At 46.4% G+C, this 26,975-nt stretch overlaps 2 protein-coding genes across 3 annotated transcripts in view; one reads left to right on the forward strand and one right to left on the reverse strand.

Moving 5' to 3' along the window:
- NPC1 (NPC intracellular cholesterol transporter 1) overlaps nt 1–1,055 on the forward strand; it is a 54,396-nt gene extending 53,341 nt beyond the window's left edge. For both annotated transcript variants that reach the window (XM_030336624.1, XM_030336625.1), the window contains exon 25: nt 243–1,055. In XM_030336624.1, coding sequence (XP_030192484.1) covers nt 243–325 — 83 coding nt within the window. In that variant the 3' untranslated portion in view covers nt 326–1,055. The remainder of the gene's footprint in view (nt 1–242) is intronic.
- RMC1 (regulator of MON1-CCZ1) lies at nt 762–19,410 on the reverse strand. The gene is made up of 20 exons (XM_030336626.1): nt 19,239–19,410; nt 18,424–18,500; nt 16,252–16,336; nt 14,793–14,849; nt 13,386–13,472; nt 11,334–11,474; nt 10,901–11,004; nt 9,530–9,619; nt 9,336–9,441; nt 8,243–8,354; nt 6,802–6,846; nt 6,498–6,551; nt 4,980–5,108; nt 4,328–4,434; nt 2,824–2,943; nt 2,444–2,521; nt 2,084–2,188; nt 1,919–1,987; nt 1,608–1,833; nt 762–926 (listed from the first exon to the last, which is right to left on the reverse strand). The coding sequence occupies exons 1-20, from the start codon at nt 19,338–19,340 to the stop codon at nt 847–849; spliced, it is 1,974 nt and encodes a 657-aa protein (XP_030192486.1). The 5' UTR covers nt 19,341–19,410; the 3' UTR covers nt 762–846.
- Nucleotides 19,411–26,975: the final 7,565 nt, after the last annotated feature.

Genomic DNA, 26,975 nt, shown 5'->3' on the forward strand with positions numbered 1-26,975 from the left:
AGGTCTCTTTACTTCTGCGGCCACCTCAGCTTCTGTAAATGACCTGTGGTTGAAAGGACAACAGTACTAATTTGCTTGACTTGAGCTTTATAAGAAGTTGAAGCATTGAGATAGGGAACATGAGGAGTTGGGGTTTTTGAATCTCAGAGGGATAGAAAGTTTGTACTATAACAGAACTACCCTGTCGCCTTCCTTTTCTACTGAAGAAATAATCCAGAAGTTTTTTCTTTAATCCCTCACAGGCCCATCGATAAATAAAGCCAAAAGCTTGGCCACTCAAGAGCAATACAAAGGTACAGAGCGAGAACAACTCCTAAATTTCTAGCCCTCTTGCGAGGTCGGGGACTCTGAACTGTGTCTGTGGGTCGCTCAGCCTACCGCTCACTGGACAGTGGCTGCACCGTCGAGGCCGAGTTGGACACTGGACGGTACCAGACATCAGGCTACTTAACAGCAGCAGCTTCGGCCATAGTGCTTTTAAACTCAGGAATGCAAATGTGACGCGTGAATCAGAAGCATTACGGAATCGGAAGGCAGCCCCGGGACGCTGCGGGGCCTTCCAGTTCTCTGCGAACCAGACCTAACTCTTGGGCAGGCGGAAGGTGACACTAGCATGGCTGAGTGGGATCTGCTCCCTGACACTTTTTAAAGGCCAATCAATGCAATGTTTTTCCTTTTGTTTGGGAGTAAGCCATCACACAGATTCTATACCGTATTTTTAGTAACATTTGAGAATGGTGTAGATACACTTTACTATAACATTTTGTAGTTTAAAGAGCTTTATTAATGCAATAAATTAACTTTGTACACATTTTTATATATATATAAAAAAACTAGCAAGTGATTTCAGAATGTCGTAGGCCTCATGAGAGCTTGGTCTCCAAAAACCTGCTTGAAAAAAGCAACGTGTTCTTCACAGTGTTCTCCTATAAAAGAAATGCAGATTTAATCAGATGTGGCACAAAAGGGAAAAAAGAATGAAGACTTCACAGCTCATAGATACATATGCTGGGTTTTAACTTATTTTTCTTTCATAAAATACTTTGTTTTCCTAAGCTTTTGAGTTGTCCTTTCGTGCATGGCTGCTGGGCACCTTCACAACCCCAGCAAATCCCCACCTGCTTGGGGAGAAGTAGAGAGGCCAACCTGTCACAGGTAACACCATCTTGCACCATTCGCTAAGCTACAAAAAGTCGTCAGGCCTGAAATAAAAGGGACATGTTCCTTCCCATTCTAAAGGAGGGGATGCCTCAGGTTTCGCAAGTCTGCAGAGAAGAGTGAGTAATAAGCCTGAGGCTGTTTAAACCCTTCGTCGCCCTTTCCTGTTTCGTTCCTGATTCTTCAGAAAGGAGCATTCCCAGACCCACGCTCAGGCCTGAGCTGTGCCCAGAACGCGTCCACTGCAGGTTCCAAAGCCTAATTCAGATTCCACTGGCATTCTGACTTTCCTCTTACCACCGTCATGGGATTTTCTTTGTAAAAAAGCTCACGCAGTTCTCCTTAGGGGAACTTTCCCAAAAGGCTTCTCACCTCCTAGCCTGCCAGCATTCTCTTGCTACCCTGAGTCTGTGTTCGCCCCAGGCCTTTTTACCACTGCCGTGTCCTACCTGGTGTGAAGTTAGGGTTCCCTCGCAAACGCTGGTTTCGCTGTTCGAAAAACCGAAATATAGTATAGAAAAGCATGTTGTCTTCAGTCTGCTTCGCGGCATCTAAAAATTTTCGTGCAGAAATGTTGTCATGGCCGCCGATGCCCCGGATGAATCTTAAGGCAGCTAACACTTGGTGTTTGGAAAGAAGCACTTCTACTATTTCATCGTTTGCTGTCGAGAGGCGCTGGAAGGGGAGAGAAGTCCAGGTAAGCAGCGGCAACAGGAAGAGACGTGAATGCAGTTTAAAACGGGGACGTAGCAAGAGTTACCTTCAACATATCCAGAGACAGCTGATGAGCGGGCGGGTAAAAACTTTCTAGGGACAAGAGCAGACAAGCCTGAAAGACATGTTTTCACACCAGCTTCAGCATAAGATGTCAGACGGTTAAATCTGAAGTTTTTAATCCCAGAAGTAAAAGCCTGGGGCCACATACCAGAGGCTTGGAGTCACTGAGGACGTGGTACTGTAGGAACTGGTGCAGCATGTAGAAGAGGTTGTGCTGCACGAGCGTCTTGATGACAAGTTCGTGTAAGTAGTGCTGAGGACAAAAACAGGAGAAGACTTTCCCGGTCACCCAGCTACAACATGCGTGAGGCCAGGTGTGTCTAGGATGGAGCTATTCTAAGTGACGGGTTAAGGTTTCTGTCACCTATGCATTGACAGGATGCGCGATTAAACACTAATCATCCCGCCTGAGCCCGACACGGTGATGTCGGGAGAGTCACTCAGATTTCGGAGTCTGGTACGCAGACCCCGCTCCTCTAAGTTGGGACCACAAATGGTTGGAAAGTACCTGTACTGTGATCTGAAACTGGTTAAGAGAGCGAATATACTCCATCAGTACGGCTATCACAAATTTATGAGGCATCTCCTACAGAAGAAAAGAAGAGTAGTCTCAAAACCGGACGCTCGCAAGGAGGCCACCTGCAGCTCCTTGTCTACCCACCCGCCCTGTTTCCGTGCGCCTCTGGCCCGGTGCTGTTCACGGGTTCTGCACAGATCCCTCCAGAACTTCCCCCCGTCGACGGTCACGTTTTGGCCTAGTAGACGCCAAACTATTAGCACTGGGTCTTCACCCAAGAGAACTCCAGTTCTTTAAATCACATTAGGAGTTCTACTGCTTTCCTCAGTTCCCTGCAGATAAGATCTCTGGCTGGAGGCTCCGTCACCCACCTTCTTCTCCGTGAAGACCGACAGCACGTGGGTGTACATGTCAGACTGATCGACCACAGCCTGGGTCCGCACCGGCCTCTTGAGAAGCGGGCTGCACCGGCTCGGCCCCGCTTCTACTGCCTAGACAACACATTGCAAACGGGACTCTCGTCAGCTTCTAGGGACTCCCAGAAGACTGAACTCCTAAGATACGAGCAGAGGATGGCACTTATTACGTGGACAAAACCATTTTTCCTGTGCGGGCTGGGGCTGGGTTTAGAAGTCAGAGTTGGTCATCTTGAAAATATGCCAACATTCACACATGGAGCTAAAAAAGCAGAAGTCCGCTTCTGCTTGAGACACATTTTTCTCACCTCTTAAAATCCCTCATTTTCTTAATCACGGACTTTCTCGTATTTGTTATCTAATAAAAATGGAATGGTGTACTGGTCACACAGTAAGAGAATACCGCTTGTAAGGCTGGATGTGTGCGTTTCCGAGTGGTCAACAAGGCCACCCAAACATTGCTGACTTCTGGGAGAAGACGGACGACTTCCCCAAACTCTCTAGAGCAGCTCGCCCCAGGGCTGATGGTGCGGGCTGGGGAAGCTCCAGCATTGCCCCGGGGGGGGGGGGGGGTGCCACGCTCTGACCGGCATGCGTTTAAAAAGACTCAGAGCCAGAGCAGTGAGGCACAGAAACCCATCTGGGGTCAGACCTACGGATTCCCACAGCCCAGTACACTAGCAGCAAGGCCGAGGAGGCTCTGCAAGAACCCAGCCCCCCTCGCGTGTCTCACAGGACAGGGACAAGTGCACTCCGAGGTCACTCAGCCTTCAGTAGCCTGCGTCAGTTCTCTTACCCCCGAGGAGCTAAAGGGGAGTGCAGTTCTGGGTTCCTCGTTACTGCCTAAAACCACTTCTGTTTTAAGCCTCAGGACTAATTAGGTCCTTGAAGTGAAATACGTCCTTCCGCTCATCCTAACAGTATAGCAGAACCTGGCTACAGGCCACGTCAATGGTTTCTAGCCGTTCACGACAAACACGTGAACCCGCTCTGTGGAAGCACGGTGCTAATACGTCATCACTATCCTGACAGGACGCTGACCGAATGCCAGCATAAGTGTTAATTTTATAGCTGTTACAGCCTAAAAGGAAAGAAAGAAGATGCGGCAAAAGGATTATACGCCTAATTTGTTCAGTCCAGGCTCTGACCAGGCAGAAGTATGTATAAAGTAAGGCAAAGCCGAAACTGCTTTTCTTATCCACAAAACAGATAAGACCAAGGATCTATCTGTAAGATTCAACACAGGTTAAAAACAAGCGAAGGCATTAAGTGACACGCAGACTCAAGCTAAGGGGAGGCACAAACTCTGAATCTGACCCCCAACACAGCCACCTTGCCACCTGGCACGCACACCCCAGTGGTGTTATCCCACCAGAACCTCGCATTATAGTTGGTTAGGAAATACACTGGGCGGTGGGGGTGGAGAAGAGCCCTTTGTCCCAGCACACACACAGCTTACCGTCGTGTAACTCTGCTCGGCGTCCAGGTACTTCTTGTACTCGTGATTGAGTTTGTCAAAAACCGTGGCGATCACAGGTAAGGTTGCTCTGTCTGACTCGCTCAACACTGGGAAGAATGTTCACACAGGTCAAGTGACTTTACATCCACTTCAGAATTCAGACAGTTGCTAGCACAGAAGTAACTAACCTCAAAGGGTTACCAGGCAAACATACCTTCAAGGAGCATTCAGAGAAAGGGTATCATTTGGAGACTGGAAATCACTCACCAGCCCTTCCTGGTTACTAGGAAAAGGAGCTACAGAAGCTTTCAGTAGAAAGTGCTCAAAGTAGACACATACACAGTGAGTGACTTGGATTCTGGGAACTGTTTTAAGGCTGGAGATGCTAGCTCATTACCATCAAGTGCGCCACAGTTAGCTTTGCTTTTGCTGGAACCATCCAATTTAGCTTTTCTACCCAAGTCACTGTAAGTCATTTTTCTGTTTCCTGGTCTTTCCTTCCAGGGGGTTAAATAATTCATTCTTCAAGTGAAGAATGAGGCTCCACACTATGGACAAAGCAGACAAATGTGGCCCAGCTCCCAATAAAGGGTGTGGGCAGCCCAAGCCGAGTACTGGAATCAGTCCGATGGGGAAGGACTTGTCCACTTACTCTGCGAACAGACAGACAGGATGACCATCTTGCACTCCTTTCTCTGGAGGAGAAAGTCCATCAGTCTTCCTTTATCTGGCAAGAGGTTTACGATAGGCTGAAGCTTTACTTGGAGGTTCCAGAGGTAACCTGGATTGAGGAGGCAGCAAATTTCATACTGGATGCAAACGAGAACAGAAGCCCAAAAGATGGTTCCCCTAAAACATTCATTTGGGGGGCGGGGGAGAGGGCCGTCCTGCAAAGCACTGTTGCTACCCTCTTGTTACTAACCCAAGGGCAGTCCAGGGAATGCAGGACACACCTGACGACAGAAGGACGCCCAGCCAAACGACCACCACCCGCTTGACGGTTCCCTCCAACAAGGTCACCCTCTCCAATCAGAGGGACATCAACGGTGTAGCTCCCGAAATAAGGGCGGGTGACAAGTCTTCGATCAACTCAGAGCATTTCTGTCCCCACACCCAGCCCCCTCTTAACCTTGAAGGTAGAAAAGGATGTCAACGTGCGGTATTTACTTTGGTCCTATACTTTGGTTTCTCCCGCACTGGCTCTTCAAGTCAAAAGGTAACTCCAGAGGCTCCCAAGGGAAGTTCATAATTCATGCATTCACCAATCCATGAATTTCCTGAACACCCACACTGCCAGGTAGACAGGTAGTGCCTTCCTCAATTGGGGTTCCAAGAGAGAATTCAACACTGCATTAAAGATGACCTGAGTGGTCCCCTTCTCAATTCTCCTGCAGCTGGTCCAGAGCCAGCACTGTTCCAGATGGAGAAGGGAGAGGGGAATTCTACATGCAGTGGAAACCTCGAAAATTCTTGCGAATCCCAGTGGGTAAGACAGGAGAATACACAAGATGACTGAAGACAAATGTGGAAAGTACTCCCAACAGGAAGATACAGGTGCTAGGGGGTTACCAGGAAGAGAGAGCTAGCATCTTGAAGGAGCTTGCCCAGCACAGTGGGAAGCAGGAGCACACTTCTATGCAAACAGAACAGAAAAGGGCAAAGACACACGTGGGTAGGATGGGGGGTGATAAGGACAGGGCAGGGAGGGCCTTGTACACCGTGCTGTGGAGTCTGGCTTTTCAGAACGGACAGACCTAAATGGGCTAGAAGCAGGGGAATAGCCATTCTTAGTTGTTTATTATAAAACTAATATAAGCGGGGCGCCTGGGGGCTCAGTCAGTTAAGTGTCCAACTCTTGATTTCAGCTCAGGTCATGATCTCAGTCTGTGGGATCAAGCCCCACATTGGGCTCTGCACTGACAGCATGGAGCCTTCTTGGGAATCTCTACCTCTCTCTCTCTCAGAATAAACATTTAAAAAATAATAGTATATGCTCAGGATAAAACAGAACAGTAGAGAACAGAGTATAAAGTGAAAAATTTTCCCATTCCTAAGACTGAAGGAAGAGGTCATTTGTCAGATTCACCTTGAACCTGTTACTGGCTACAAGTATCATCATAAACCAACAAGTAACTATTTTCTAACGTGATGACTGTCCCCTCTGACCCACCTTGGCTTGCGCTGATGATGATGTCAGGCTGAAAGACAATCCAGGATGAAGAATCTGCATGTTATAGGAAATGGTAAAGCAGGATAAAAACCAAAGACAAACCCAGTTCTGATTAGCACTCGCCTGCCCCCTATTTGCAGAGGCTACTCAGGCCCAGGTGGTGAGGAAAGCACCCCCAGGGGAGCTCCCAAGACGTTATTCAGGTTATTCACAGCTGCCAGGCAGGACTGTTCTCACACACCAAGACAAAGAGGGGTACTATCTTCCCTTCTGTGCACAACAGTAAGGCCTTTGTAAAGGATACAGAGTTTGCACGGGATGGGAGACTGGCTGGTCACAGGAGCAGGACCTGCAAATGGAAAAAACACAAGTGTGCAACGACAATGCCACCAGGAAATACTGCCCACACCAGTGCTCAGAGGGTGAAATGCAGTACTTTTAAAGCCTTCAGTAACTGGTGATTCGACTACAATTGAATAAGGAAGGAGTGAACTGTCTTGTACCACTGATACCGCATCTAAGGAGGAAGGGGGAAGTTGAGAACAATCCGTGAAAATGGCCTCCCAAGAAGGGGAAAGTACGACAGACTCAGAGTTGTTCATTCTTCTGTAATAACCGAAGAGGACTCGTCTTCATTTACACAGTAAATCACCAAGTCCTGGATGGTTCAAAATCACATCCCCAGGCCAGTCACTGAGAAGATTTCAAATAACAGTGCTTTGTGCTTTGTCTAAATAATTAGCTCAATTCCCCATTGCACAGGGTAGGTCCAGGCACAGAGATCTCCTCTAGGAAACAGACCCCAAACACGTCACATGACAGGGACTCTTAATTCCCAGTTGCACTGCCCGTGCATCCATGGGAAACTTGAGAAATGCAGCCCTGCAAATTAAACATCGTTCCCAGTTCTGCTCCAATTACCCAGGGACAATCAGAAGACAGGTTTTAATCAGCTGGTTGGAAAATGTGGTCATTCTGGACAGCCCACTCAAAAGAGGGAAGGGCCCAGACAAGCTAAGGCAAAGAACACCTGAATCTAGAACCTGAGAAGTTCTTGCACGCGGGCCTCAACTCTGGCTGCCAATCACATGGACTTGACCGCTCTCAGGTGACAGCGGGTGCCCTTGTAAAGCCCCCGGGGTGATTCTGATGTGTAGTCTGCTTGAAAACGAACAGCTGAACAGACCAACAGCAGAAGGGGGAATGAGAGCGGCTACCAAGCGCGTCCCCACGGCACACCCTGCAGCAGCACGGGGCAGGCAAGATACAGAGCTGCTACAAGCCTGCATGGGGCTTACAACCTAGGGGGTTAAACATGACGAAAAGCCTTTAGCTGTGAAAAATGCTTTACCAACCCACGCTCTGGAGGCCAGAGATTCAATGGACTTTTGAATTCTTATTAATCTTTGCCCAGGCTATGATTTTGATCACACCTGGCATTTGTTTTGTTGTAACTGGCCAATTTGAACCTGACTGCCTTCTAACTGGTTCCAAACAACCAGAACGGAGCTGAAGGTTAACGTCTAGATTTGGCTTTCCACCAGTTCACCAGCGGTTACCTTCAGGCCACATAAGCAGGAGACACAAGACAATCATTTGACACAACCTACTCTTTTAATGCTCACATTATTAGCCCTGGAAAAGGAAGATGCTGGAAGGAACACAAAGCCCCCCCCAAAAGCACAGGGGCCTGGGAACCCCTGTGTGTACCCCTCATTCCATCCACTACGCGGAGGTCCCCTTACCTGCCACGGGGATCTGATAGGGCTGAATCGAGCGTGCCGGAAGCACCGGATGATGGAAGGTGACAGTGCCATCAAACTCTCCCCTTAACTTGATGTCAAATATCACTGATGTCTGAAGTGGAAAAAAGTAAGACTCTGATGCCGAAACAAGCCATGACTTGGCCCGTCCCTTCTGTTCTCTCAGATCCCTCCATTCCCATCAGCTTACAGAGCCTGCATGCCCTGCACTGCACCCCCGCAGGCTGGTTCTACGCGGGGAGGAGTCTGCTGTGATATCACGACTCTGTTACACTGTCCCCCACGCTCACACACACCCCTGGCGTTTATGACAGGCTGCCCTTGAAGAGCTCCAAGTGATTTCAGCAGATGTTTTTCACTTCGACTAGAAATACCTTCATTAGTCAAGATAAGGGTATCGCCACCCTGCGGGAGGCACGGGACACAAGGAGCTTGTCTGTGACCAGATACCCAGCTAACCATGTAGAAAAAAAAAGCAGGACCCGTTCTAGTCTTTCTCTTGGGCCACAAAGCCTCAAAATCATCACCTAGCATTATCTGTACTCACAAAGGAAATACAAAGCTTGTGTGCTCATGCAAGACTGTGCTTCTGCAGTAAATTCCCAGCTTGGCTGAGCCAACCAAATAATTGTTCCAGAGTCAAATACCCTCATGTGCTACTTTCTGGAATAGTTTTTAATTAACTGTAATCAGTAGACAGGGAATCAGTTTTTTTCTCAACCATCTAGAATACCAAACTCATTTGCATCTGGAAGACCAAAGCTTTAGCATGGAAAGTACTTTCTAGTCTCTGTTCTGCATGTTTTGTCAATTTTCATAACTTTTTTTTTTTAATGTTAATTTATTTTTGAAAGAGCACACACAGGGCAGGGGCAGAGAGACAGAGAGAGGCAGAAGATCCGAAGCAGACTGTGTGCTGACAGCAGTGAGCCCGATGTAGGGGCTCGAACTCACGAACATGAGATCATGACCTGAGCTGAAGTCGGCCACTCAACAGACTGAGCCCCCCGGGCGCCCTAATTTTCCTAACTCTTAAGCCACACTGACAGACCAGACACCCACACATAACTCCTACCTCTGTATCCTGATGATGAACGACCACCAGGTTATCCACCACGTTTAGGGCAAACTTCCCCGTCCGATTTAACTTTAATATGTGCATCTTTTTACAGGCACCTTCTCTGTAGGATAACAGAAAGGTCAAAACATAGATCGACAAGCTTTAGTTCATATTTTAAAACTGGAGAAGGAGGACAGCATTAAATATACCGTGGTAGATGATATAGGACTACCTCCGCTCCTGTACTATTGGAGGTCCGAGAATGATGCCTCAAGAAGAGAACGTAAAGCTGCCCGTATCTGGAGAACAAAGAGACAGACTTCACACAGGACATCTGAAATTCCTCTATTCTAAATGCTGAATTATGAGGCCATAAGAGTTAAGTAAATTATGACATATTCCCTAACAATATTTCACAACCAACAAAAATATTTACAAAGTGCAGCTAAAAACAAAAAACAAAAAAAAAACCCAAGGCCATTATATAAAAGTGAAAACGGGGATGCAAAACTAAATAGAGCTCCATCACAGCACTTTAAAAGGAAGACAAACTTCTGCACAATGTCCAAAACTACTAGAAAGAAACACATGTTGTTAATAGCTATCCTTGAGTAATAAACTGAGTCCACTTTCTTTTTCTGGAACTTTCTGTATCTTCCAAGTTCTACGTAATGAGAGTATATTCCTTGATAACAGGAAAATATAATCACTCTTCATTTATAAGCCTCATGGAAGAAATGCTCCTGTGACCAGTTCCTGCATGCACATTGCTATTCCAGTGGCTGACACTGTCCTCGGTCTGCCACAGGGATGAGACCAGAGGGAAGGGAGTGGGTCTCTGCCGCCACTGGGTGAGGACTGCTCTCACTGTATCTGTTCTCTAACCTGGGATGCCACAGTAGATGGCCTTTAAAAAAAAAAAAAAAGGCATTCTAACTCCCAAAGAACGTTAAAGTTCAAAACCACTGTTTTAGGCCATAGAAGAATCCAAGAAGTAATTTAGGAGCAAAATTTGGACATTTTTGAATTGGGTTATGGGTACATAAGGTATTCTTTGCATCGGTTTCTATTATGGTGTGTTTAAAACTTCCATAATGAAGCTTAGAAATTGAGATACTCTGCATTTACAAGCGAGGATACCTTCCTACATAAGTAATTTAGTTCCATGTTTGTTAGATAAACTATGTTCTCTAAAGCCAGCAGGATATGTTTTAGCTAAAAATAAATAAATAAATAAAAGTCCTAGATAACCTTCAACTACTCACAGAATAAAAAAAAAAAAAAATTATAGAACTAAGATACCTAAACAACAAATTGGTCCAATGTTCTCATTTTATCAGACCAGAATGGTGGAAAAAAACTTCCCTAAGATCACAAAGCTAGAAGAATCAGAAAAGAATGCCAAGCTGATGACCAGTTTTCTCCATTCATAAAATCTAGACACTGAACGGGAAAGCGGGAGTCTTTATCATGTGCTCCAAGGGCACCTATCGAAAGTGCTGTGCTTTTATGATGCACTTCTGCTACTTCTATTACCAAAAGCAATGTCAGGAAGGAATTCTCTCAAAAGACAGACATACATGGTCGCCATCGCGATGTCTCTCTCGGAAAGGCTCAGTTTAGTTGACTTGGGCGCAGCTGGTAATTCAATCTCAAACTTGGGCAGCTTTGACATAGTGCCAGCCTGTTGGGGTGATACAAGTTTTAGGAAAAGCTGGTTAAACCTCTTTGATGCTTTAGCATTCCCTACATAAAACCACGGAGGACAGGCACACACTCTGTCTCTCCATCCTTTCCAAAGTCCCACTAAGTCCTTTACTCCCTGGAGTCTGTCCCCACAGAACGAGGCATTCCTGGCCGTGACAGGATGGTACAGTGTGCCCTCTAGTGGTCAGAAGTGGTGAGGTTATTGGAGAAACTTGCCCCTTTGAAGTCAGGGACACCTTAGTATATTAGAGGAACAGGATGGGAGGGCGGAAAGGGAATTTTTCCTAAAGACAGGCTCACTCTTACCCGAAAATAAAAGGGCTGCAGCACATTTCCAAGGACTGTGGTAGACAGCAGAATCACAGCACCCTCAGGGCAGTACATGTACCAATTCACGTTGATATTCTGGCTCTTCAGGAGTTTGAGATTTCGTTTCTCCGGTAACACCTGAAGCAAAGTTCGAGAAACAGAATCTTTATTTTAAAATCAGCAAAATGGAAGACGACTGATGGTAAATTAAGAAAACAAGAAAAATCTGGAAAAAACCACTAAGTAAAATTGCACAGGTTTTTGTTTGCTGCAGCTACTGCTCCCCACGCTCAGTGCTTTACCAATCTTGGCTCATTTATTCACAGCACGACCCTGAGAGGCGGGCAGCATGGATACCTGACCAAGGAGAAAATACGGCTCAGACACCGCTATGCAGTCACAGCCCAGGCAGGCCAGTTCCCCGCAAGAGCCTGCACACTCTCCAGGCATCATCCACCCAAGAGTCCAGACTACATACTCCCTCCTCCAACCCGTGGAAGCAAACGTGCACCCCACCCCCCGCCCTCAACGATCCCTTGCACTGAATCACCCACACCCAGCCTGTAGCACCTGCCTTCCACCTGGCTCTGTCTTGACTCCAGGTAGCACTGAGTCTGGGAGCAGCTCCCTTTTGCTAACAATCGTGTTCGTGAGACTCTGCATGCAAACCTAGTATTTTACGGTTGAGGCAGGTCTTAAATGTACTCTAAATATTCGGATAAATTAAGGAACACTGTATAGAGCCCCGAGACACGAATGCTCCTAGAACACTGTGCTCCAGAACCGACATGGAAGTCATGGTGGAGAGGCATGGGTTTCTTGACAATTTAGATATGAAACGGATATGCTAGAGTCCTCTTTCTAACTTATTCCTGAAGATCTGAAGACCATCTAGATGACATGAATGTACACTTTTCCACTACAGAGAGCAGAAAAGTATATGATTGCCACAAGGAACCCTTCGGGAAAGCAGGTGATCCTATCCACGCTACCATATACACAAAACTCTCCTTCTATGTGTACGAGATTTGTGCAGTTTGTTTTCTTTCTGGTGGTCATTACAAAGGTTTTGAGGACGGCCCCATGGCAAAGCACTAACATCTCACATTTTGCTTAACGGGTGTATTTTCTCCATCTGTACATTCTAAATTATACTGCTTTCATTAGGTCAACAAAATTGAACCCCGAGAATATCCAAACACTTTCTAGATTAGCTCCACTGAAAGATTCAGAAGCATGCTCAACAGGTCGGGCAGCTGTAACATATTACAAGACAAGGCAGGTACCAAGTCAAGTCAACAGAGCAAAAGGGCAGCCTGTGCAACGGGAAGTATTTGCAAACCATCTCACCTGAGAAAGGGCTAATACCCAGACTATATGTCTATGGACTCATCATATGCAGTTCTGGCAGAAATGTGGAAAAAGATATCCCTATACCGGAAGTCACAGAGCAAACTTCTGGACAAAATTTAGCAATATCTGTTCAGCTTTTCGGATGTTCGTATCTGTGCCGTAATTCCCCTTCCAAGAACTGCCTCACCCAAGAACATAAAGAAATGTCTGCAAGCATGTTCACTGCAGAATTGTTTACAATCACAGAAAAATGAAAACAAGCCAGAGGTTCATCAACAGGGACTTAATTAAACCGGAGTGCACCCACACAACAGAACACTACTCAGAATAAAATATGGACAAATGTCCAAGCCCCACTGCTATGAAAAAAAAGCCAGCCACAACTTCATATACAACATTCCCATTTTTATAAAAAAATGAAGTTTGCATGTATGTAGGAAAACAAAGAAAAACGTACTATTCATACTAGTTATTTCTAGGGATTATGGGGGGACTTTTACCTTCCAGATAGCCTGGTAATGTTTAAACGTTTTATAAAAAACATGCATTTCTTGTAATTAGAAATAAAGAACAAAAACCCAAACAAAAACCTAAAGTTCTAGAATCTCAAAATGTCTATTCAGTAGTGAATTCAGAAGGCTGCCACACTGCCATCACAGACCGTTGTCCAGCAAACAGAAGTGATCAACATAATACCTGGTAAAATTCAATTCCTTGATCTGTTATGAAGACAATTTCAGTAGAACTGGTCCAACAGAATCCAAGTATGTTGGCATTCTTGGTCTGAAAAGGATTACAAAAATTTTTTTTAATTAGTTTTTGTACAACTCTTCAAAAGCTTAAAATACTCTACTTCTCACACTCTTTAATAAAAGTTACCCGATTTGATTACTTACTAAGAAATCAAACTTTCTTTTCAATACAACATTCCCAGATTTCCACCTGGGATGCCTCACTAAAGCACCTGCCTCTTAATTCCTTCTCAAGAACAGAGGGAAAAGCCTGAATTTTGCAGAAAGGTAACTGACCAGCACACACAGATATCAACTTCTTCCTTAAGGAAAATCAAAGGTCAGGTGACTTTCTCTTAGCTGTATTCTAAAAACATGCATTATAAAAGTAGAAAGGCTTAGAAGGTTCTCAGTGAGTGCGGACCAAGATGGGGTTGGGGCCCTGAGCCCACCCCTTCGCCTCCCCTGCTGCACAGCAGTGCCCCAAACCTGAGGCCGCACAGGGCTAGGACAGGGGCTCTGCGGCGCACAGATCCAGAGGTCTGTGAGGGGCTCGGTTCGTGGGCCGAAGGGCCTCTCCTTGTCACAGAGCCCACCCTAAACTCCATTTACTAAACTCCATTTAGCAAAACCACTGTGAAGCTGCTAAAAGCCATACCCAGCCACTAGCACCTTCTGTTACCTTCCAGAGTGTCACATTGCTGCTTTGAGCTGAGCCCCACCGCCTCGCCTCGTTTATGCTACCCAGCAAATCTAATTAAAACCGATTAGAATCTACACTTGGGGAAAGAAAGTGGAAGGACACAAGGACAACAAATCAAGGAAAGGAAACATCATCAGGAGAGGGGAAAACACTCCTCTTCCTAAAACCCCCTACAAGGCCGCTATGAAAGGAATCCAGGGTCCGACACCCCGCCCCCCACAGCTGGGCGATTAACGTCCTGTCACCCATTTAACCCTCCCGATTTCATCTTATAAAAGAAGAAACAGGCTTTTAAAACTGAGACGACTGGGTGGCTCAGTGGGTTAAGCATCCCACTCTTGATTTCGGCTCAGGTCACAAGCTTAACGGTTCTCAAGATCCAGCCCCAAGTCAGGCTCTGTGCTGACAGTGTGGAACCTGCTTGAGATGCTCACTCTCCCTCTCTGCCCCTCCATGCCCGCGTGCTCTCTCTCAAAATAAATAAACATAAAAAAAAAAAAAAAAACTTTAAAAACTGTCCAAGTCACAGAGCCAGCGTGCAACAGGAGTCAGTGTAAGGCTCAGCCTGCCTCCCAGGGTGTGCTGGCAATTCCCAGGGCACGCTGCCCCTCCCCCACGTCACCCACACAGTGAGATGGCCAGCAGCCGGGAAAGGATCTGGGCTCATACCTTGCACTCTTGAGTGTATTCCAGCTGAGAACTATCCGGGATAAAATTAGAGAAATCCTGAAGAGTAAAAAAACCACAAGGAGAAATTGGGATCAAGCAGCATACTGCCAACAGACACTGGCATACCACCAGACAGACAAAAGACAAATTTAAAAAGTGATCGGAAAAAAAAACCGGATAGAAGGCAGGAAAACCAAAAAAAACAATTTGGACAATCTGTCCCCTTCCAATGCAATTAAAAAAAAAAGTTAATCCAATTATCCAGTTAGTTTAGAAACTGATACCGAAAACCAATGGATTCCAGAGAAATGTGTTGCTGCCTCTTATAAGAGGCTTTCCAACAATTTTAGCAATTAATACTGACAGGGGGAAATCAGATTCTGCCTGTTTCCAAAAGGTTTTGCTCTACTTTACAAATGGTGACGGTGAATACTTAGGAAAGTGAAAATGCTTAGGAAAGTGAAAATGCCAAACGGGTGCTCCAACTTTGAATGTCTGTTCCTAGGGGATCAAGCATTCAAAGATGCAAGCAGTGAGTAAATGGAGTTACTCCATTAAAGCTAATTCACAAAGTTGCCAAAAATACAACTCACATGATCTATGCTGCTACCAATCAATCCAAGGTTGCCTGAGGTTCCAAATTACTTTAAAACATTTTTAAGTCAAAAATGACAAACTAAGGTCACAAATATTTATCCCTTGAAATGTCTCTCTCATCTTCAAGAATTCCCAAGGCTCGGGGTGCCTGGGTGGCTCAGTTAAGCATCTGACTTTGGCTCAGGTGATGATCTCACAGTTTGTGGGTTCAAGCCCCACATCGGGCTCTGTGCTGACAGCTCGGAGCCTGGAGCCTGCTTCGGATTCTGTGTCTCCCTCTCTCTCTGCCCCTCCCCTGCTCATGCCCTGTCTCTCAAAAATGAATAAACATTTAAAAAAATTTAAAAAAAAGAATTCCCAAGGCTCAAATAGTACAACAGAACTATAACTTTCAGGACATTAAAATAATAAATGCTTCCTTTAGCTGTTTTTTTGTAATTCATTCTCTTCTAAGTGTACTTCTAATGTCCTTTCCTTTACTCTGTACTTAAAGATATGTCCTGGGGCACCTGGCTGGCTCAGTCAGTAGAACATGTAATTCTTGATCTTGGGGTTGTGGGTTCGAGCCCCACGTTGGATGTAGAGATTACTTAAATAAAACTTTAAAAAAATAAACAGGGGCACCTGGGTGGCTCAGTCGGTTAAGCACTGACTTGGGCTCAGGTCATGATCTCCTGGTACATGAGTTCGAGCCCCACATTGGGCTCTGTGCTGACAGCTCAGAGCCTGGAGCCTGCTTCAGATTCTGTGTCTCCCTGCCCCTCTCTGCTCCTACACCGCTCGTGCTCTCTTGCTCTCTCTCTCTCTCAAAAATACAATAAACATTTAAAAAAATTTTTAAATAAATAAAGGCATGTCTTACCACAGTTTTTGAGGTCCTCTGAACAGCCAATATCTTATTTTCTAAGGAAAACTTAATGCATTTCACTTCTCCTTTGTCTTCCATTCTTTAAGAAAAAAAGGGGGTGAGTTAAAAAGTTAAGAACTGAATTCTAGCATCTATCAATTTGTGAGAAAAGGCAAGTTAAATACTCAGAAAGCAGCAGATCTTAGTTGAAAATTATGTTTCTGACACTATCAGGACTTCTTTTCAAACAACAAAATCCAACTGGCAGCAAGTTGCCAGTGAAATTTACACTGTGGTTAACAAGTAACTGAAGAATGGAGAACAGGTGCACTTTCCCCTGAGAGTCACTTTGGACATAAATAAGCAATACCCACCCAGCAACCTTCTCCACCAACCACCACCTTCCCCCGCCCACCATGCTCTCACAGCCAAGCTTACGCTTTCCCATTTACTTCCCAACCCCCGGAGTCTTACGGGGCCTCAAACAGATGTTTACAAGAGGAAGTCAAGGGATGAATTACAGGGCCGCACAAGCAAACTTAAAGACTGTGGTGATGGTTAACATGTCAAAACTCATCAACTGTATACATTAAATATATGCAGTTAATTATACCACCAGACAACTGTTAAAAATACACAAAATTGCTAAAATGTTTGCCATCAAAACTTAAAATTTAAAAGAGGATAAATTCAGTATCTTCCTCCTCAAACCCTACCAAGCCCCCAAATCTGGATCAGCGGCTCACTGTTACTTTCCACACCCAAATGATCACCAAGACTTATGCAAGACCTTCCCAAGCACCTCCCAAGTGCCTATGTGATAGTCTACTAGGCCTTGGGTATGCCCGGTTCAGACTACTGCAGTCGACGCTCAGTGGTACCCCTGACTTTGACATGCTCCCAGGTAATCCAAGGTCAATGCTGTGAACAGCGTGATCTTTCCGAACGCTGATAAGATCGTGCCATGCCCCCATCTTACAATTTCCAATAAGATAAAGCCCTAATTCCATAGCAGAATACATAAGGTTCAAGCTGACTCCTGCCAGGGGCCAAACCACCCCCACCTCTCCTTCCCTGCGAGGACACCTGATCTCAGTTACACAGACCTGTAATCCCCCAAAAACCCTGCCTGCTAAGCTTTGCACTCTGGCGTTCTTCGCCATCTGAAAGGCCATCTCTCTTCCCCACTCAGAATAATTCCATTCAAGCTTTAAAGTTTAGCTCAAAGACTCCCTCCTCTCTGAGGCCTTCCCCATCCGAGGCAGTGGTCTTCCTCAGCCTACCCCAAGATAAATGTCTCCTCTCTCTTGTGTGCCCCAATTCTGAACACAGTGCTATTACGGCATTTTCTCACAATCGACAGAATGTGTCTACACACTTGTCTCCCACACTACATTTATGAGCTCTCCAAAAGGGCGCCAGGCTAATTCAAAACCTTCACATGCCTGGCGCCTAGCACAGGGAGGGGGGCTGCAATCAGTGTGTGCCAAACAAATGATTCATTTTCCACTTCAAAAACTCGTTCTTATTAACACAGGCCACCTGCAAAAAATTTAAGTCACCACTGAATCGAGGGCCCCCACTACACTTTCCCTTCCTGTAATCACAGGAACGAAGACCAGATAACTTATCAACCAAATCAAGGCACTTCAGAAAGTGAAAGGAAGTGCTATTTGCAATTATACTGGTTCAACCTGCATACACTGGGACATCCAGTCACCGTTGGCGGAAGCTGGGATTTTCTTAATATAATTATACAGGAAACACTAACCTAGGAACTTCCTCCACCTACCACATACTCTGGAAAGAGCTGGGCCACAGGCAAATGAAGGCCCTCTTCCGCCAAGACACCGGAAATGGACACATCAATAAACTGCCTTGCTAATTTCAAGTAGGAGGAAGTAGGCACCCTATGTTGGAGCATTTGATTCCCAAATCAAGAGACAACTACTCTACACATTTCACTCTGACATGAAGTACTGATGTGTGCCACGGAGACTGCTCGCAGGTGTCTGCTTGGCAGGTGTCTGCTTCCCTCTCCCTAGAGGCAGGGATTTGCATGTGTACAGACTTCAGAACTTTTAGGGAAGACAAAGGACAAACTTTTAAAACCACCTTCTGAAGACGAAAGAGAAAAACATCATTTTATTTACACATGAAAGTTATTCTGTAAATGTCAATAGTTACCTAAATGAGATGGGATTCCTATCATCTGGGCCTTTAACTACCACCCCAGTAGCTCCACCAGATCGAACTGCAAAAACCTAGGAGGCAAAAGAAGCAACGTTAATAGCATGAACTTTAAAAGACTTTAGACACAGACACCAGCCTAACAAGTGATTATTTCTACCACACCCCACTCTTGGTTCAGCTCAACTAAGGTGGCACATATTCATCTACAGATACCTGGTGTTCACAAGAATTTTAAGGGGCAAGGGAGTAGCAGAGGCCAAAAAGGTTAAACCATTGTGAGTGCCACCCACTGTGCAAAACCGGGCCTGGGTCGCCGAGGCTACAAATTTTAATCCGGTTCAGCAAAGGCGCCACTGATACACTTAAGCACACCCTATTACTCCTCACACTGCTTCCCCCACCCTCCGTTTCCAAAATTCCAAGAATAAAGCCAATCTCAACGACTAAATCCGTGAGTGCAAGAGTAACTAATGACAAACACAACAAAGGCACCGAGAAAGGGCTGGCGAGCTAACGGCCGACCACACCGGCCAAAGGGCGCTGCAGGGTCGGTGGCGCAGGTTCGGGATCAACCCAGCTGTCACTTTGGAGGAGAAAGGCCCCGCCGCGGTGGCGCCTGGTCCCTCGGCCCACCCAACAGCACGGGGCTGGTGCCAGTCCCGCGCCGGGACCGGAGGGGAGGCCCCAGGCCTGGTCCCCCAGCACCCGGCCTGGGCGCGCGCGCGCGCAGGACGCCGCTGGGGGCGCGGGGGATGGCGGGCAGGGTGCGCCCGGCCGCGCGGGGAAGGAGGGCGCGGGCCGGCCCGGACCTGCTTGTTGGCCTCATCGAAGAAGACGCAGTTGACCGGGTTCGCCTTCTCGAAGTGCACCGGCCGGTCGCACAGCTCCAGATAGTAGTCCTCCTGGCCCATAGCGGGCGCCGCGGCGGCGGCGGCGGGGGGTCCGGGGGCGGCCGCCAGCGTGGAGCCGGGCAAGCTGCGCCCGGCACCGGGGCGCGGCGAGTCAGGCCGGGAGGCGGCGGCGGCGGCGATCCGAGTGGGCGCGGAGGCCGCTTCCTGGTGCCACGCCCCCACCCCGTCCGGCACGTGACCCGCCGCCCTCAGCGCTTAAACCGGCGACTGCTGACCGGCTGCGGTGGGGCCTAGCGACCGCGACCGCGCCCCGCTCGGCACAAGAGGCTCCTCCCCTTTCCTGGGGGGTGGAGTCCCAGCGCGGCTCGCGGGACGGGGACGTGACCCGGAAGCCGCGCAGAGGCGACGGCGGTAGTCCGCGCGGCTACTCCCGCAGGCGCCGCCGCTCCCGCCTGCGCCCACTGTGGCGTGTTCTGTTCCGGGAGGCTTGCGCACGGCCGGGTGCCCGCCTGGGACAGGGCTGCGCCTGGTTTAGGGAAGGCTTACTCTCTCTCGGAAGGGTTTATTGAGCCTGCCTCTGGGAACTTAATAAGCGAGAGGAGTGCTGTGGCCAGCGCCTGGATGCTGTGAGCATGTAACAGGAAAACCTAGTTTAGATTGCAGTCAGAAAGCCTTTTTTGTATGGCTTTGACATTTAAGGAGGGTTGGGGGAACGCCTCATTCAAGACACAGACAAGAGGGAGGAAAGGCGGGATCACGGATGATCGCTAGGTGGCCATGTCAACAACCGATGGCTCTGGGCACCATTCTCTAAGATACAGAGACTTGGGAAGTTTGGCAGGGAAGTGGTGAGGATCAAGAGTTGGACATGTGAATCCGAGGAGAAATGACATCTATACAGATGGATATGTGGGTCTGAAGCTCACCAGGAGTGACAAGGCTGGAGATAGTAATTGGGGCTTATTGGAATACAGATGGTATTTGAAGCCACAGAATTGGGCGGGGTTGGTCACATAGAGGCATAAAGTGAATAAAGCAACGGGAAACCCATCTGTAGAATCCAAGAAGAGGAATCAGTACAGGACAACAAGCAGAGCCTGCCAGAGAAATATGCAGAAAACTAGGGGCCCCGTTTGCCTCTGGGGCTGAGTGAAGAACTGTTTGAGGAGGTAGGGTGGGGTCCACTTTGACAAAAGCTGCTGAGAAGCCAGGGAGGGCGCTGAAAAGTGTCCCACTTTTACCCCAGGGAAGACACCGATACTTCCATGGGACGTATCGCTGCAGAGACTGGGAGGCAGCAGGTTGGAAGTGGGAATGGGAAGTGAGGATGAGGTGATAGCCGGCAAATCCACCTTAACGGATCTGGAGAAGCTTGTCTCTGAGAGGAGCAGAGGAATGGGGATGGAGGTGGCCCAGGGTGGGAGGATGTAGGCATGAGTTAGGTTTTTCAAACGAAAGCAGCAGCAAGGCTGTGCATACTTTGCCTAAGAACCTTGCAAGTCTCTTGTGGAGCCCAGGAATCTGCAGATGCCAGGTACCTCTGAGACAGAGTTGGAGGACCATATTTAAAAAGAACTGAGACATCTTTTCATGAGTGAGAATGGTTTAGCAGAGAGGTAAAGATGGAATGTAGAGAAGACGAGGTACCCAAGTCAGGTGAGATGCGGCAGAACCCAGAGTACACACAGAGGGGTTGGTCTTTTCCGTAATCATGGGGGAGAAGGAGGCTGGGAGATCCATGGGTAAGAAGATGAGGGCCTTCCTCTCCTTTCCTTAATGAACACACACACACACACACACACACACACACACACACAGAGGAAGGAAGGAAGGAAGGAAGGAAGGAAGGAAGGAAGGAAGGGAGGAAGAGGGAAAACGTGCTTCAGTAAGCCTCCTGCCATTGGCCACATCTGTCCTTGTCTGTGTGATCCACTAACCAGGATCCTTCCACCCCTGTCCTGCCATCACCTATCAGCATTACCTGTGGATGACCCATCCCTCCAGCTGCTCCCCTGTGACCCTCCTATGTTCTACCTTTTCTGCCCAGTGTTGCCCTCTCCTTCCCTTCCCTCCTCATCCAGCTGCAATTCCATTTTCCTCCATTCCAGTACTAATTTTGCCATTTCCCTTAATGTCCTTGCTCCTCTGTCCTTGTCACGCTTGCCTGACAGATCCTCAGCCTGGATGAACTCCACCTGCTTGCTCTGCACCTGCCACTGCCGGAGGAGGAGCCGCAAGACCTGGCAACAGGCACCAGCAGGAATGCTTCTGACCCACAGCCCTGCCTGGCTCTCCCCCCTGCCCTCTCCTCCCTCCTTCCCTGCAAAGATATTGCCAAGCCTTCTCCACTCTCCTCAGCCTGCCTGCAGCCCTTTGCAGACCCCTTGCCTCTGTTTATGGAGAAAAGTGGATCCACCCCACCGTTGCTACCCCCTCCACCCTTCCGATCCTCCATGAGGTTAGAAAAACACCGGTCCTGCCCAAGGACTTCTTTGGATCCCATTTCTCACTTTCTCAGAAAACTTAAGGTGTTGATGGTCACACCTCTTCTCACACCCTGGCTCCTAGAAATGGTCTTTCAATTTGCTGCTCTCTTCTTAAAACAAACGAGCTGAAAACAAACGAAAACTTTTCCTGAAACACTTCTGCCTCCAGATAAGACCCCCTCCCTCTGTGTCACAGCACACTTCTCCAAAGAGTTGTCATGTTCTGCCTCCACTTCTCCACTCCAGCCCGGCTGCTGCCCCATCACTGTAAACAAGGCACCGCCCATCAAGGTCCTCAGGGAGCTCCATGGCACTATGTTCATGAAAACCTTTCAGTCATTTTATGGATTTCCCAGAAGTACTCAGTACCTTTTAATCACTCCCTCATTCTCATGAAACTTTGTTGATATTTATCTCGGTAGTTATTTGACTAAGTCTGTTCCCGTTGTACAGCGAGATCCACGAGAGCAGGGCCGTGTCTTTGTGCTGCTGTCTCTCAGCGCTTACATCCAGTCGCCTCCACTAGGGTGCCTCAGAGCATCTGGGAACCAGCATCTCGAAAACAACACTCCTGACCTCTGCCACCAGGGTCCTCTCCCATGGTCCCATATCCCTGTAAATGGCACCTCCACCCATCCATTTGCACAAATCAAGAAGCTGGAGTCATCCTGGACGCTTCTCACCCTCTTACCATCCCCATGCCCAACGCTGGTAGGCCATCAAGTGAGAATAAGCAAAGTTTGGAGACTGGGGAGGCCCCCAAATTTCACTACGCCAACCTTCCCTACAAACGGGCATACTTGGAGCATGAGCCCCACAGGAATGTTGGCCAAGAGCAGGGAGGCAATCGCACGGTGTGTTGGAGGGTCGCTCAGAAAACTTCTGTTACTTCCTTTCAATATTGGGCATCTTATTCCTCTTTCCAGAGAGATTCCATCAACTGTGGCAAAGTTTTGCTTCTGACAGAGCCAGGCTTAATTTTTGTGCGCCTCGCCTTGGGTCTGCAAGCAGCATTGAGATCTGCCTGGCTATGGGTTAGAAGTCCCCAAACACAGTGGTCTTGACAGTGGCCATGGCCCAGGAAATGCTGAGAATCTAGGGAGCCACTGCAGGCCACACAGAATCCAGAGGATCTGGAACCACCTTGGGCAAACCAAATCTTGGCCTCTCCGTGGTCCATTTCTTTCAGTCACAAACGTCCTTGTTTCTGTATAGTTGAGCATTAAAGACAGTTTGATTGTTGGCCCCACGCCCATATAGAATTCCCTGTTCTTCCCAGGTTTAAAAAATTATCTTTTCCTTGGTAAACATCAAGACTCTGAAAATAGGCCTTAAAAATGGATCAGTATTCATTTCTAGAATTTTCAGTTTGCAAATGTTACCAGGTCTCAAATGTGTAAGCACCTGATACCAGTTTGGGAATCACCATAAATGACAGACCAGAATTAGAATTAGGTGACAATTTTCTTTCCATTGTATCCCCATCCAGCCTGATAAATTACTTTGTTTACCAGCAGGTTCTTTCTGTGGACTTCCTTTGTTATTTATGCAGATGTTTCCTTCTTCAGTTCAATTATTTATGTTCATAGTTCTTATTTCTGCTCTTTAAACATTAAATCGACAAAAGAGTGCAAAGCCACATACCTCTTTTTGGTGTATTTTTATTGCTGCCACACTTTCTGTCAGCTCTAGATTTGATTTTCAGAGAAAAATAAAAGTTTATATACAAATCAAAATAATCCAAATGTTTTACATTTGAATTTTACTTTTATTAGGGGTAAAAAGTTTTAGTTTTTTAATGATTCATTAAACAATCTCAAAACATTGTTCTTTTAACTGCATTTAGGGTTTTTTTGGAAGATAATTAGAGCAAAATTTTTCTAAATGCCTGTGTTTTACATTGAGCCCCGTGGAAAGAGGCCTCTTTGCTCATCCCTTCCCATGACTGTATTGGAGTAAAAGTTCACAAGGGTGTTTGAGCTCAAAGGTATTTCCCAAGATGGTCTAGTTCAATGACTCCACAAACCAGGTGGTTGTCAGAATCAAAAGTTTTTAAAAATAAACAAAAACATGCTATATTGTAATTATGAAAAGAATGTACACGTGGAGGTCAATATAATTTTAGTACAGAAAGATATGAAGTGCAAAAAATCTCTCTTCTCCCACCTCCCCCAAATCCTCAAGGCCTCAACCCAGAGGAAGCCACTGTTACCAACGTCTCTTTTAGCTCTGACGATAACACTATTACCTCTCGTATATTTACCTTGTTTTATGAGCTTCAGGTAGTACATGTTACTATGCTATGAAAAGATGAGGAATTTAGCACATTGATCTGTCTCTTCCCCAATACTTCTCAATTTTTGTTGCTTATATCATTTTTAATTCTTCTAGTATTTACTCACATAACTTCATATATCTAGGCCTCCATTTTCTTTTTTTTTTTAATTTTTTTTAAATGTTTATTTTTGAGACAGAGAGAGACAGAGCATGAACGGGGGAGGGGCAGAGAGAGAGGGAGACACAGAATCCAAAACAGGCTCCAGGCTCTCAGCTGTCAGCACAGAGCCCGACGCGGGGCTCGAACTCACAAACCACGAGATCATGACCTGAGCCGAAGTTGACCGCTTAACCGACTGAGCCACCCAGGCGCCCCTAGGGCTCCATTTTCAATCCACCAGTGTTAGCAAGTTTCCAGTGACTCTATACTACATATGCAGAGATGAGGGCACCTGTACCAACCCATCTTCTCTGCTTCCCACTCACTAGTCCAAACTTAAGTTTAGGGCATTTACATTCTATAAATATAAATTCAATGCCTTGTCTATGGATTATATCTAAATGTTGAAAAGTAATCGTTTTAAAATACTATCATTATTTTTTTAAATATCATGATATTCACCATAGAACCCTGTGGAATTATTGGGGCTATAAAAAAAGTAAATGTAATTTTGGTTCCCTAAACTTGACCTCTTAAAAAGAATATCCCAAATATCAAGGTCAAAATTCTCCACCATTTGCTCAAAAACTCATGGCACGTTTTTGTTTGCTTCAACAAAAGCTGACTTTGTCATATGGTTTTTTGTTTGTTTTTCTGGAGCTCTTAATTGCTTTGCGTTGTTGTTGACAGAAGAGACTGTGTGTTTATTTATCTTTCAGCTCTTCCAGGTTTTTGTGAATTACAGCTTATGTAATGGACTCCAGGTTATTCTTTCACACAGGTCCCTACATAGGGTCTTAATGTTCTGAATATACAGTGTTTGTATCAGTTGGAATTGCATTTGCCATTTGCCTGCAAGTAACAGAAAACCCAACTTATAGTAGCTTACCCAAATAGCACTGATTTTCTAAAGGAAAAAGAAATCTAGAAGTAAGCCATCCAGGCCCAGTACTAAGGTTCCAAGATGCTTTGGAGATCTACGTTCCTTCTTTCTCTCCACTTAGCTATTCATGCTGTCACTGTGTGGCTTTTGTCCTCATGCTCATCATGTGATGGCTGCAGGATGGATGCTTACCTCTAACACAGGGTCTGCAGTCCCCAGGCAGGAAGAAGGGGAAATGTGAAAAGCAAAGAGCCAGTGCTGGCTGAGTTCGATCATCTTTGAAGAGTTTTCCCGGAGGATCACACCCACTGACCTCTGCTTACATCCTATTGGTCATGGTTGTCTGATAGCCACTCTAGATGCAAGGGAGTCTGGGAAATGTAGTTTGTAGCTGAGTACATTATGCCCTGTAGAAAATAAGTTTTGTGTTTTTTTTTTTAATTTTTTTTTAATTATTATTTTTTTCAACGTTTATTTATTTTTGGGACAGAGAGAGACAGAGCATGAACGGGGGAGGGGCAGAGAGAGAGGGAGACACAGAATCGGAAACAGGCTCCAGGCTCTGAGCCATCAGCCCAGAGCCCGATGCGGGGCTCGACCTCACGGACCGGCTCGACCTCACGGACCGCGAGATCGTGACCTGGCTGAAGTCGGATGTTGAACCAACTGCACCACCCAGGCGCCCCGAAAATAAGTTTTTAGTAAAGGAAATGTAAATACATCTTGGGTTAGCAACTGGCAATGAGTTTTTTTTTTTTTTTCTTCATTGCATTTCAAGGTTAGTTGTGCTGTTTCTTAAAAATTTGGATTCTCAGGTCCTATTGTGGTAGCCCCTCCACCCCCCACCCCCCACCCCCCACACCAGCTTGGGAATGTTACTATTCTTAGTAAACCCCCTCAAGGGATAATTTGCATCCAGATCTTCACCTGTTCACAGACAAAGGCGGGAACCACTGTTTATTTAGTTGTGAAAGTCAAAGCTGCATATGAACTCTTTTTCCCCCCTTATGGATTATTTAATCAACACATGTTTCTAAAGCTCCCATTTTGCATCAGCTTTTTCTTAAATTCTGTGGAGAACATGGATGTATCAAGCATTTACTACCCCGGCTCCAAAAAAGTGCATTATAATGCAGCATGCATGATACCTAAGAATCTAAGGAATGTAATATTGTACTAGAGCTAAGAAGTGCTAGAGGGGCTTATTGGCCCAGCCCTGCTTCAAAGACCAGTGTGGTCAAACACAAAAAGGGGCTAGTTGGAGAATGCAGAGGCTGACAGTGGTCAGGGTTCAGACAGGCGAAGAGGGCAGTTGACTTCGGAAAGAACACATGATAATAAGTACAATATAAACACGAGGGAAAGAAGCAAGCAGGCTACTATATGCAGTATTTTAGAGTAATATGATACAATTTAAAGGTAATGAGAAAAGACTGCTATGTTATTGCCATTTCATAACAATTTTTTTGTGATTTAAAAGCTTTGCACAAAACAATATCTGATCTCCTCAAGCTAACATTTGAGTTGAAACACTCCTATATTAAAACTGCTAATGGGAGCCTTGGGCTTTGGTCTAGGCCTGGACATGTCCAAGAAACACACCAGGCACAACCAGTCACAAAAATGGCACAGAAATGGCATCAAGAAACGATGGTCACAAAGGTATGAATCTCTCTTGGGGGCACCTGGGTGATTCAGTCGGTTAATCGGCTGACTCTTGATTTCAGCTCAGGTCATGATCTCGTGGTGTGGGAGTTGGAGCCCCACGTTGGGCTCTGCGTTCACAGCACAGAGCCTGTTTTGGATCCTCTGTCTCCCTCTCTCTGCCTCTCTCCACCCCTCTCAAAAATAAATAAATGTTAAAAAAACAATTGAAAAAACCCAAAGGT

This window comes from Lynx canadensis, chromosome D3, assembly GCF_007474595.2.
Source record: "Lynx canadensis isolate LIC74 chromosome D3, mLynCan4.pri.v2, whole genome shotgun sequence".
NCBI classification, from domain to species: Eukaryota; Metazoa; Chordata; class Mammalia; order Carnivora; family Felidae; genus Lynx; species Lynx canadensis.